We start from the raw sequence: 13,345 nt of genomic DNA on the forward strand, positions 1-13,345 counted from the left end.
ACCTCATAGATGCCGAGAATCCTGTAAAATCAATCCAGTACACACAAATAGTAATTGAAGTGATCACCAAGGCAAATGCTGGTTAGCAGACAAATATAACAGCTCAAATAAACTCGCACAGGAAACTTCTAGCTCCCTAAGATCAGAGGACATTAAAGGGAAGGAGAAAATTGGAAGCTGGGATCGCGCTGTTGCAGACAAGTTCCAGGATACTACTAGGTGTCTTAAATTCTTTTATTCACACAACGCGTTTCTGGATATTAATAATCCTTTCAGAGGCGGCTGAGTTAGGAAGCTTAAGCGAATCAACAATTTTATGGCTTATAGCAGAGACAGTAGAGCAGCAGTCCTATGCTGTTTGCGGATACAGTAGATCAGTAATCATTTGGCAAAGAACAGTAATCCTTGGTAGCAGTGGCGAGCTCTGTACACTGCATTGACCTGTGATTTGTAGCCTCGCCTCACTTCCTATGTTTTGTCTCTGTTTCTAGACATAGATTGAACCTAACAACCTGTAGCGGATAGCAAATATACTGGAAGGGAGAGCCCTAATTTTTCACTGTAACAGCTTTATTTTTAATGGTAGTAAATTGCACTTTGGATACTGCTCACATATACTATTTTATGAGCATGAAAAGTTAGTGAATATTTAATGTGAACATGTAATAATTTGTATTATGTAGATTTCCCCGGAAGTTATTGCCAAAATGTCCCCTTCACCCAGTAAATCCAGCAAGTCCCCTAAACGAAAGTCCAGTCCAAAATCTGGCAATCCTACAAGTAAGAAAGAAAAGAAGGTGGTAGTTGCAACATCACCACCTCCATCTGAACCACCAGTGAGGTTAGTGTAAAGTTTATCCTTCTTTTACCTAGACAGAAATATGCATTTTGTCTTTTTAATGTGTGTATGGAGGGAGTTTATAGCGTCTCTCACTAAATTTGTGTATGTATAAGACAAAGAAAAATGCTTATTCTCACCGTTTTAATATAATGAACTTTTCATGATGGTTTATATAGTTTTATTTCAGTAGTTTACCTTTGTGTATCCTGTTGTAGAATAATGCGCCAGTGGTATTTGCTCCTAATTGTAATGTTGTGGTAATACTTAAAGGGAATGTGCCAAATTTTTTTCCCTGATTAGAGGTAGGTACTGAAACCTGTTCTTTTTTTCTAATTGTTCTATTTTCTTATTGTATCTTTTTTCCTTTTTATGTATATTTTTATGGGATCTGCCATCTTGCCTGAGATGTTTATAACAGCACTTAGTGATATGCTTTACAGCAGGACCCATAGACGGCAATAGACAGGACTTGCCCCATTCAGATGAATTTGAGACCTTACAGAGGTCATTCTAAAGGTGGATGCTGATCTTTGCTGTGGTTGAGGGGAATCCAGTGTTGCCTCTCTTCTAGTGTTACTTTTCTCTCTGCTTTTGAGAAGAAATGCATTACTGGGAAATGATCTGTACAGAAGCAGAAGTCTCAGCTTAGTTTTAGCCCTATTGGCCAGAATGGAAACTACAAGATGTCAGGACTATTATAAAATATAGATTGCAAAATGGAAAATATAAAAAAAAATCACCAAAAACTCTTAAACAATATGTTTAACATAAAAACCTAAATTTAAAACGATAGGTCATTTTCTGATGACACATCAGAAAATGAATGCCTTTCCTATTAAACTTATCAATCTCTTTTCACAGACATTCCAAAGTAGCACAAAGCAAGAAGAAAGGCCCTCGGACACCAAGTCCCCCTCCACCTGCTCAAGAAGAAGTTTTACTCTCAAAAAAGCACAAAGATAAACATAAAGTGAAGGAGCGTATTGAGGAAAGAGTAAAAGATGTGAAGGAAAGGGGCAGAGAGGTTGAAAAACACAGGGACAAAAAAGACAGACAGAGGTCAGTATTTTATGATTGACTTGTACATGGGTAAATAGTAGGGATGTAAGAAAAAATCGATTCTCGCGATAATCGCGATTTTTCATTTGCCGATACAGAATCGATTCAAAATATTTTTGAATCGATTCTTTTAGGGATGTGGAATTTTTAATAAAACGCACTTTATCTTACCTGCCAACGAGCCCGCGGAGCTCCGGTACAGTCCGGTACAGGTGTTCGGTCCCCGGGCTGTATTCTTCTTACTTCCTGTTAGTCCGACACGTCACATGGAGCTTCAGCCTATCACCAGCGGAGGCGGGACATCGCTGCGGCTGGTGATAGGCTGAAGCTCCATGTGACGTGCCGGACTAACAGGAAGTAAGAAGAATACAGCCCGGGGACCGAACACCTGTACCGGACTGTACCGGAGCTCCGCGGGCTCGTTGGCAGGTAAGATAAAGTGCGTTTTATTTTATTTTGCAGCCCGGACGGGATAACATGAGAAAAGTGAGCACCGGAGTACTAGATCGCCGCTGTCAAAGCTGACAGCGGCGTCTATTGGGATCTATGAATGGTCCCAGGTGGGCGATATATCGCGATGTATCGTCACCTAGACGGTATCGCGATATATCGCGATATATCGAATCGCCACACTGGTATCGCGATTCGAATCGAATCGCCAAATTCTTGGCGATTCATACCCCTAGTAAATAGTGTTGCTTGTTCTTCTGTATGGTTTTGCTGAAAGCGATCTCCCAAATGACACATGATTTGTTGTGATAGGGTCCTTTTTAACCCCTTGCCGTAAATGAACGTCCATCTGCTGCTCCTCAGGTATGAAGCGCTCTCGGCAGGTGAGTGCACATCATACCTGGTGGGTCCCGTTATGACCCCCTTCTAATGCCGCATGTCGCCGTTCGGGCTGATGTCCGGCATTAACCCTTTAGATGCGGTGATCAAACTTGATTGCCGCGTCTAAAACGAAAGTAAACCTTGCCGGTTAGCTCAGTGGTGCTGTTCGGGACCGCCGCAGTGTCCCGAACAGATTGCAGGGCGCAAGGAGGATCCCTACCGAATGACTGCTCCGTGCCTGGGATCCAGGCAGGAGCAGTCGAGCAGTGATAACACTGATCAATGCCATGCTATTGCATGGCAGTGATCAGTGTAGGAAATCAGTGTGTGCAACATTATAGTCCCCTATGGGAAAATAAAGTGTTAATAAATGTGATTTAACCCCTTAAGGACCCAGCCAATTTTCACTGTAGGACCCGGCCATTTTTTGCACTGACCACTTTCACTTTAAGCATTAATAACTTTGGGATGCTTTTACCTTTCATTCTGATTCCGAGAGAGTTTTTCTGTGACATATTCTACTTTGTTAGTGGTAACATTTCGTTGATACTTGCATCATTTCTTGGTGAAAAACTCCCAAATTTGATGAAAAATTTGAAAATTTTGCATTTTTTTTTTACTTTGAAGCTCTCTGCTTATAAGGAAAATGAATATTCCGAATAAATTATGTATTTATTCACATATACAATATGTCTACTTTATATTTTCATAATGAAGTTGACATGTTTTTACTTTTGGAAGATATCAGAGGGCTTCAAAGTTCAGCAGCAATTTTCCAATTTTTCACAGAATTTTCAAAATCGAAATTTTCCAGGGATCAGTTCTGTTTTGAAGTGGATTTGAAGGGCCTTCATATTAGAAATACCCCACAAATGACCCCATTATAAAAACTACACCCCTCAAAGTATTCAAAAGGTTTTTTAACCCTTTAGGTGTTTCACAGGAATAGCAGCAAATTGAAGGAGAAAATTCAAAATCTTCATTTTTTACACTCCCATGTTCTTGTAGACCCAGTTATTGATTTTTTACAAGGGGTAAAAGGAGAGAAATCTTCCTAAAATGTGCAACCCAATTTCTCTTGAGTAAGAAAATACCTCATGTGTACGTCAAGTGTTCGGCGGGCGCAGTAGAGGGCTCAGAAGGGAAGGAGCGACAGTGGGATTTTGGAGAGTGAGTTTTTCTGAAATGGTTTTTGGGGGGCATGTCCCATTTAGGAAGCCCCTGTGGTGCCAGAAAAGCAAAAAAAAAAAAAAAAAAAAACACATGGCATACTATTTTGGAAACAACACTCCTCAAGGCACGTAACAAGGGGACCAGTGAGCCTCAACACCTCACAGGTGTTTGACGACTTTTTGTTAAAGTTGGATGTGTAAATTAATTTATTTTTTTTCACTAAAATGCTAGTTTTCCCTCAAATTTAACATTTTTTACAAGCGGTAATAGGACAAAATGCCCCCCAAAATTTGTAACCCCATCTCTTCTGAGTATGGAAATACCCCATGTGTGGATGACAAGTGCTGTGCTGGCGCACTACAATGCTCAAAAGAGAAGGAGCGCCATTGAGCTTTTGGGGAAAAAAAATTGTTTAGAATTTAAGTCAGGGGCCATGTGCGTATACAAAGGCCCCCATTGTGCCAGAACAGTGGACCCCCCCCCTACGTGACCCCATTTTGTAAACTACACCCCTCACAGAATTTAATAAGGGGTGCTGTGAGTATTTACACCCCACTGGTGTTTGACAGATCTTTGGAATAGTGGGCTGTGCAAATGAAAAATTAAGTTTCTCTATCGGCTCCATTGGGGAACACAGACCGTGGGTGTATGCTGCTGTCTCTAGGAGGTATGACACTATGGTAACAAAAAAGTCGGCTCCTCCCAGCAGGATATACCCGCCTCCAGGCCCTGAGCTAATCAGTTTAAGCTTAGTGTCTGAAGGAGGTGGACATGGTCTGGATTTCTCCAGACCAGGTCTTCTGTTTTATTATTTTCCTAGTTAGGGAATGTGTTAGTTTTTTATTCCTTTTTCTTGCATGTTTTTAGGTGGGGACTCAGTAACTGAAGCTCACTGTTTCCCCATTGCGAGTAAGGGGGCACAGACATTGCGTATATGCCCTGTTAACCCCCTGTCGCCAACGGTCAGCGCCTGGGGTTGTACCTCATGGGTCAGGGTCCCCCTATTCCCTGCTCTCCTCGCTCGCACATGGTAGCTCAGCGTGATGCAGGTAACAAAAGCTGACTGAAGACCTCGCAGAAGGCTCCATTAGGGTAAGTTCTTCTGACTGAGGGGAGTATATATTTTCTCCCTTAGGTGCTGACTTGCAACCTCTGGAGACCCTCATTTTTTGGACCACTTTCAGGTTAAGTGGCTGGCCTGTGTTGGGGCTCTATCTTAATTCAAAGCAGGGGCGAGCAAGGGCATTTTGAGCAGGAAGGGGTTACTTCTTACTATGTACGTGTGTGTGTGTTTTATACTATGCGGCTGTCAGCCGCAGTGCTTACTATGCGGCTGACAGCCACGGCATCTGTACTGTTCGGCGCACGGAGCGCCGACTTACTTTCTTTTTCAGCAGCAGACAGCTGCCGGTGTACATATGAATCGTCCGCTCACTTCCCTGCGGGCGCAGACGCGACTGAGATGTGCGCCTGGGCAAGGAGCGGGCGCCATTACTGTTCTTCACAGTGGCCGGTGCGCTATAGTTCCGTCCACAGGGCTGCCGGAGCTTACTGGAGGCGCAAACCGCCTCGTTCCGGGCGCGCCCGTCCACTAAGTCGGATACCAACCGTTCCGGCCGTTTTGCGGCCAAATCGTTTTTTTTTGGTCCCGGGCTCCCCGGTCTCCTTCTCTGGCGAAGCAGTTTCAAAAGGCTCTTTGGTCCCTGCTTCTCCAGGGAGTTATTGTCCCCGTTCCTCCAAGGGAACGTTTTCTGGATTTTCATTCCAATCTTTTTGTGGTCCCCAAGAAGGGCGGTTCGGTGTGACCAATCCTGGACCTCAAGCGTCTAAACAGTCATCTTCTCATCCGCCACGTTCAAATGGAATCCCTCCGTTCGGTAGTGGCATCCATGGAACAAGGGGAATTTCTTTCTTCGGTGGACATCAAAGATGCCTACCTCCATGTTCCAATATTTCCCGGCCATCAATGGTACCTCCATTTTGCGGTTCTGGAGGGGCATTTTCAATTTGTAGCCCTCCCCTTTGGTCTGGCCACTGCTCCCTCGGGTCTTTACCAAGATCCTTGCGCCAGTGATAGCCCTGTTGCGGTCGAGAGGAGTCTCAGTGATCCCTTACCTAGACGACCTTCTCATCAAGGCTCCCATCAGAGTCCAGACCCTGGAGAATGTGGATCTCACCCTCAAGACCCTGGATCGCTTCGGTTGGATGGTAAACAGGGACAAGTCGGTCCTTTCTCCCACCCAGTCTCTGATCTTCCTGGGACTTCAATTCAACACGGCCTCTGCCCGGATTTGCCTTCCGCCGGACAAACATCTGACTCTCTTGTCAGGAGTCTGCTCCCTTCGGGCCCAGGTCCCAGTTTCCATCCGCGTTTGCATGGAAGTCTTGGGTCGGATGGTAGCGGCCATGGAGGCCGTACCCTTTGCCCAGTTTCATTACCGTCCCCTTCAACTGGCAATTCTCTCTCGATGGGACAGATCTCCACTGTCTCTCGATCGCAAGATTGCTCTCCCTCGTCGGATCCGTCAGTCTCTGTTCTGGTGGCTCCGCTCCCCCTTTCTTCTTCAGGGGCGATCTTTTCTTCTCCTCCACTGGCAAGTGGTTACAACGGATGCCAGTCTGTCGGGCTGGGGCGGTGTGTTCAGGGTCTGGACGGTCCAAGGCCTCTGGTCTCCCCGGGAAACCCTTCTTCCGATAAACATCTTGGAACTGAGGGCAATTCTTCTTTTGCCTTCTTCATTGAGAGTCCCTGCTTCAGTCCCGCCCTGCCCGCGTCCAGTCGGACAACGCCACGGCCGTGGCGTACATAAATCGGCAAGGCGGCACTCGCAGCTCGGCAGCCATGGCCGAGGTGACAAAGATTCTCATCTGGGCAGAAAACAAGGTTTCGGCCATTTCGGCGATTCACATTCTGGGTGTGCTCAACTGGGAAGCGGACTTTCTCAGCCGGTCCTCAGCTGACCCCGGCGAGTGGTCCCTGCATCCAGGTCTTCGCGCAGATCTGCGACCTCTGGGGCATTCCAGACGTGGACCTCTCCACGTCTCTGCATAATCGGAAGATCCTTCCGTTTGTGGCAAAGTCCAGGGACCCCCTGGCGCTAGCTGTGGACGCCCTAGTGATTCCTTGGAAGGAGTTTGCTCTGCCCTATCAGTTTCCTCCCCTTCCGCTCCTTCCCAGGGTTCTGAGGAAGCTCAAAGCGGAGGAAGTTCCCGCCATTCTGATAGCTCCAGATTGGCCCCGAAGGTCGTAGTATGCCGACGTGGTCAGGCTCCTGGACGACACTCCACTACGCCTTCCACTTCGTTCAGACCTACTGTCTCAGGGTCCTCTTTGCCACCCCAATATACAGTTGCTGCATTTGACAGCGTGGCGGTTGAGACCGTGGTTTTGAGAGCCTGCGGTTTCTCTTCCCCAGTCAATCGCACCATGCTCTGGGTTCGTAAGCCCTCCTCGGCAAAAATTTATCACCGTACTTGGCGGTCTTATTTTCGTTGGTGCGAAGCTCAGGTTTTGTCTCCTGTTACTTTTTGTTTTCCCCGTCTTCTTTCTTTCTTGCAGTTGGGTTTGGAACTGGCTTTGTTTCGGCTCTTTCTATTCTTTTCCAGCGTCCTCTGGCTTCTAATTCTCATGTCCGGACCTTTCTTCAAGGAGTGGCGCATGCTTCCCCTCCTTATCGGTCACCACCTCGCCCTTGGGACTTGAATTTGGTCCTGGGGGTCCTCCAAGGTAAACCTTTTGAACCCCTTAGGGAGGTGTCCCTGCGCCTCCTTTCTTGCAAAGTGGCGTTTCTTGTTGCTATCACCTCCATCCGGAGAGTGTGTGAATTGTCAGCTCTCTCCTGACATTCTCAGTTTCTGGTGCTTCATCAGGACAAGGTTGTCTTCCGGCCAGATCCTTCCTTTTTGCCTAAGGTTGTTTCGGCTTTTAATCTCAATGAGGACAATGTTCTTCCATCCTTTTTGTCCTGCTCCTTCTCATCCTAAGGAGCATTTACTCCACAAACTGGATGTGGTTCGGGCTGTTAGGTCTTACCTCTCTGTCACTTCTTCATTTCGTCAGTGTGATTCCTTTTTCTTCCTTACGGAAGGTCGTTGCAAGGGACATCCTGCTTCCAAGGCCACCATTTCTCGGTGGATCCAATCTGCCATTTCGGAAGCCTATAGCTGTAGGGGGAAGGTTCCTCCCTTCAGGGTTGTGGCTTATTCTACCCGTTCTGTTGGGGCATCCTGGGCTCTCCAGAACAAGGCCTCGGCCTCGCAGATTTGCAAGGCGGCTACTTGGTCGTTTTTGCACACTTTCTCAAGGTTTTACTGGGTTCATACCTTCGCATCGGCTGATGCTAGTCTGGGCCGTAAAGTGCTGCAGGCGGCAGTGGAACAGCCGTCTGCCTAACTGATTATCTGCCCACCCAAGGGACGGCTTTGGTACGTCCCACGGTCTGGAGCCGATAGAGAAAAGGAGATTTTTTTTAACACTTACCGTAAAATCTCTTTCTCGAAGGATCCATTGGTGGACACAGCTCCCGCCCTTTTGGGTTGCTCTTTGGTTTTCTGTCCGAGGGTGTGTTCAGTTATATTTTTTCTTCTGGTTCTCGGACAGTTCAGGTTTTTTCATTGACCTGTCGGTCCTCTCCTATTGCTCTGGTACTAAAACTGATTAGCTCAGGGCCTGGAGGCGGGTATATCCTTCTGGGAGAAGCTGACTTTTTTGTTACCATAGTTTCATACCTCCTAGAGACAGCAGCATACACCCACGGTCTGTGTCCCCCAATGGATCCTTCGAGAGAGATTTTACGGTAAGTGTTAAAAAATCTCCTCTTTATATTTTCACGGACCACTGTTCCAAAAATCTATCAGACACCTGTGGGGCGTAAATGCTCACTGTACCCCTTATTACATTACATGAGGGGTGTAGTTTCCAAAATGGGGTCACATGTGGGTATTTTTTTTTTTGCATTTATGTCAGAACCGCTGTAAAATCAGCCACCCCCTGTGCAAATCACCAAATTAGGCCTCAAATGTACACTGTGCACTCTCACTCCTGAGCCTTGTTGTGCGTCCACAGAGCATTTTACGCCCACATATGGGATATTTCCGTATTCAGGAGAAATTGCGTTACAAATTTTGGGGGTCTTTTTTTTTTCCTTTGAACGCTTGTAAAAATAAAAAGTATGGGGCAACACCAGCATATTAGTGTAAATTTTTTAATTTTTTTACACTATCAAGCTGGTGTAGCCGCCAACTTTTCCTTTTCATAAGGGGTAAAAGGAGAAAAAGCCCCCCAAAATTTGTAGTGCAATTTCTCCCTAGTACGGAAATACCCCATATGTGGCCCTAAACGGTTTCCTTGAAATACGTCAGGACTCCGAAGTGAGAGAGCGCCATGCGCATTTGAGGATTAAATTAGGGATTGCATAGGGGTGGACATAGAGGTATTCTACGCCAGTGATTCCCAAACAGGGTGCCTCCAGCTGTTGCTAAATTCCCAGCATGCCTGGACAGTCAGTGGCTGTCCGAAAATGCTGGGAGTTGTTGTTCTGCAACAGCTGGAGGCTTCATTTTGGAAACACTGCCATACAATACGTTTTTTATTTTTATTGGGGGGGACAGTGTAAGCGGGTGTATATGTAGTGTTTTACCCTTTTATTATTTGTTACTGTAGTGTAGTGTTTTTAGGGTACATTCGCACTGGCGTGTTATGGGGAGTTTCCCTCTAGGAGTTTGCACTGCGGCGAAAAATTTGCCGCTGTCCAAACTTGAAGCAGGAAACTTACTGTAAACCTGCCCGTGTGAATGTACCCTGAACGTTCACATGGGGGGGGGGGGCAAACCTCCAGCTGTTTCAAATCTTCAACTCCCAGCATGTACTGACAGACCGTGCATGCTGGGAGTTGTACTTTTGCAACAGCTGAAGGCACACTGGTTGGAAAACCTTCAGTTAGGTTCTGTTACCTAACTCAGTATTTTCCAACCAGTGTGCCTCCAGCTGTTGCAAAAGTACAACTCCCTGCATGTACTGATCGCCGAAGGGCATGCTGGGAGATGTAGTTATGCAATAGCTGGAGGTGCACAACTACAACTCCCAGCATGCTGAGACAGCTGTTTGCTGATTGGGCATGCTGGGATTTGCATTTTTTCAACATCTGGAGGCCTACAGTTTTAGAGAACACTGCAAAGTGATCTCCAAACTGTGATTCTCCAACTGTGGCAAAACTACAAATCCCAGCTTGCCCAGACAGCAAACAGCTGTTTGGGCATGCTAGGAGTTGTAGTTTTGCAAGATCTGAAAGGATACGGTTTAGAGACCACTGTATAATGGTCTCAAACTGTAGCCCTCCAGCTGTTGCAAAACTACATATTCTAGCATGCCCAAACAGCTGTCTGGGCATGCTGGGAGTTGTAGTTTTGCAACATCTGGAGGGCTACAGTTAGAGACCACTGTATAGTGGTCTCAAACTGTACCCTCCAGGTGTTTCTAGGCAACTCACCGGCTTCCGTACGATCCAGCCGCATGACATCGCCAATCTCCGTCGCCCGCTGCCTCCGACGCCCGGATGGGTAAGTGGATCTTTGGGGCCGGTCCCCGTCTTTTCCCCGTCCTGCCCTGCCTATTGTGGGTGGGCAGGACGGGGAAAACGAAAGTCAACCCCCCCGCCCCCGATCTGCTATTGGTGGTCGCATCTAAACCACCAATAGCAGGGATGGGAGGGGTGGCACCCTTTCCACCTAACTCCTATCCCTTCAGGGGGATCGTAGGTGTCTTAGACAACTGCGATCCCCTTATATTCCGGGTCACCATAGACCCGGAATCGCCCAAATCGCAAGTGTGAATTCACTTGCAATTTGCCGCGATCGACGACGTGGGGAAATCTGATGACCCCCCCTGGAGGTTTGCACGGAATGATTTCAGCCGGCATCCCGGTCCGATCCCCGTCTGGTGGGGGCCGGAATTCTCCATGACTTATGCTTACGTCATGGGTCCTTAACTACCAGGGTGTCATGACGTAGGCGTGCGTCAAGGGTCCTTAAGGGGTTAAATGGGTACTCCGGTGGAAAACTTATTTTTATTTATTTTTTATTTTTTTATCAACTGGTGCCAGAAAGTTAAACAGATTTTTAAATGACTTCCATTAAAAAAATCTTAGTCCTTCCAGTACTTATTAGCTGCTGAATACTACAGAAGAAATTATTTTCTTTTTGGAACACATTGCTGTCTGCTGAATCATGAGCACAGTGCTCTCTGCTGACATCTCTGTCCATTTTATAAACTGACCAGAGCAGTTTGTTTGCTATGGGGATTTTCTCCTACTCATGACAGTCCTAAAATGGACAGAGATGTCAGCAGAGAGCACTGTGCTCGTGAGGTCAGCAGAGAGCTCTGTGTTCCAAAAAGAAAATAATTTCTTCTGGAGTATTTAGCAGCTAATAAGTACTGAAAGGATTAAGATTTTTTTATAGAAGTAATTTACAAATCTTTTCAACTCTCTGGCACCAGTTGAGATATAGATAGATATAGATAGTAATATATATATATATATATATATATATATATATATATATATATATATATATATATATATATATATATATATATATATATATATATATATATATATTACTAATATATATATATATATATATATATATTACTATGTATATATGTATGTATTTTCACCGGAGTACCCTTTTAACCCCTTCCCTAATGAAAGTTTGAATCGCCCCTTTTTCCCATTCAAAAAAATAAATAAATAAACTAAATAAAAACAAACGTGTGGAATCGCCGCGTGCGTAAATGTCCGAACTATAAAAATATATTGTTAATTAAACCCCACGGTCAATGGTGTACACGTAAAGACATTCCAAAGTCCAAATATACCATAATGAAAATGAATAAAAAGTGATCAAAACACAAATAGTACTGTTAAAAACTTCAGATCAGTGTGCAAAAAATGAGCCCTTATACAGAAAAATAAAAGTTATGGGGGTCAGAAGAGGACATTTTTCAACTTATTAATTTTGGTGCATGTAGTTATAATTTTTTTTTTATAGCAGTAAAATGAAATCAAACCTATATAAATTGGGTATCTTTGCGACCGTATGGACCTACAAAATATAAGGTGCAGTTTTTACCGAAAACTGCGCTGCGTAGAAACAGAAGCTGCTAAAAACTACAAAATGTTTTTTTTTGTTTTGTTTTAAATTTTGCCCAACAAAATGTTTTTTTTTTTTCTGGTTTGGCCAAAGATTTTGTAGATAACTTATTAATGGTATTACAAAGTAAAATTGTTGGTGCAAAGAACAAGCCCTCATATAGATTTTTTGATGAAAAACTTATGTTTTTTCCGCCTTACATTCTAAAAATCATAAGTGGAAAAATGAAAAACCGCCAAAGAGGGAAAGGGGTTAAGAAGCCACTTGACATTAGCACTGTCATTTGAGCAAACTTTTGCATAGATAAATAGTACAGATAATAGGAAACTTTGTAATGATTCTCCCCCCCCCCCCCCCCCCTTATACCGGATGGCCAGAAATGTTTTTTCTCATGTACACACACAGGCAGCTTATCCTCCTAAAGTCACCTGATGTTACACATTCTAAGGGTATATGCAGCAAAATACGGCATGTGTGACCTAATTGTTCTTCAGTGAATTGATTTTGGAGTGGTGTTCGATGTTTTGTTTTTGAAGTAGGGATCTGTCTGAAGGATCTCACAGACAGAAGCGGTCACCAAGTCCAGCTGAACGCTCTCGCAGCAACTCTTCCCATTCAAGAGAGTATTCACCTGTTCCTTCCAGGAGAAGACATACATCTTCACCAACGCCTGTGAAATCCCACAAACATACAATATCACCTTCTCGCAGGTAAGACTGTACACTTCTGAAGTGTGAAATGGTATTAATCACTATTGGTTAACATTATTGTAGTAATCGTTCCATTATTTTGTCTTTGTTTAGGATAATTTGATCATGTGAATTTAAAATGTGTCCTTGTTTGTTCAGGTCCATTTCTCCTGCACGTCATCATTCTCCAGTATCCTCAAGACACCACTCCCCATCTTCACAGTCAGGATCATCTGTTCAGAGGCACTCTCCCTCTCCTCGTCGTAGAAGGTCTCTGTCCCCGCGCTATCAGAGAGCCTCCTCACCATCTGCCAGACGCTCATCATCCTCTCCATATGCTACCCATACATCATCACCACAGAGGAGGAGTCCATCCAAACATCGATCCCCTGTGAGAGAAAAAGGAAGGCACGAAAGGGAAAGAACCTCTGCCTCTCAAGACAGACGTAGAGACAGGAGGGATGGTATGTGCACTAAATACATGTGAAATGCATGTCGTGTGTTTTTGCCACCCTACCTTAATTCTTATAAGTTTCCAAAATGTTACCCCTTTTGTTAGCTATATTGAAAATGTAATATGCTACCTACTATTCATTATAGT

The 13,345-nt window shown here is 44.8% G+C and overlaps 1 protein-coding gene across 7 annotated transcripts in view; it reads left to right on the forward strand.

Moving 5' to 3' along the window:
* Window positions 1–13,345, forward strand: part of ZC3H13 (zinc finger CCCH-type containing 13) — a 104,784-nt gene that overhangs the window by 34,660 nt on the left and 56,779 nt on the right. For 5 of the 7 annotated variants that reach the window (XM_056555398.1, XM_056555400.1, XM_056555401.1 and 2 more), the window contains 4 exons: window positions 684–841; window positions 1,703–1,900; window positions 12,592–12,765; window positions 12,904–13,208. In XM_056555398.1, coding sequence (XP_056411373.1) covers window positions 684–841; window positions 1,703–1,900; window positions 12,592–12,765; window positions 12,904–13,208 — 835 coding nt within the window. The remainder of the gene's footprint in view (window positions 1–683; window positions 842–1,702; window positions 1,901–12,591; window positions 12,766–12,903; window positions 13,209–13,345) is intronic. The other 2 variants (XM_056555399.1, XM_056555402.1) reach the window with 1 other exon arrangement.

The sequence above is a fragment of the Hyla sarda genome, chromosome 2 (assembly GCF_029499605.1).
Source record: "Hyla sarda isolate aHylSar1 chromosome 2, aHylSar1.hap1, whole genome shotgun sequence".
In the NCBI taxonomy this organism is placed as follows: Eukaryota; Metazoa; Chordata; class Amphibia; order Anura; family Hylidae; genus Hyla; species Hyla sarda.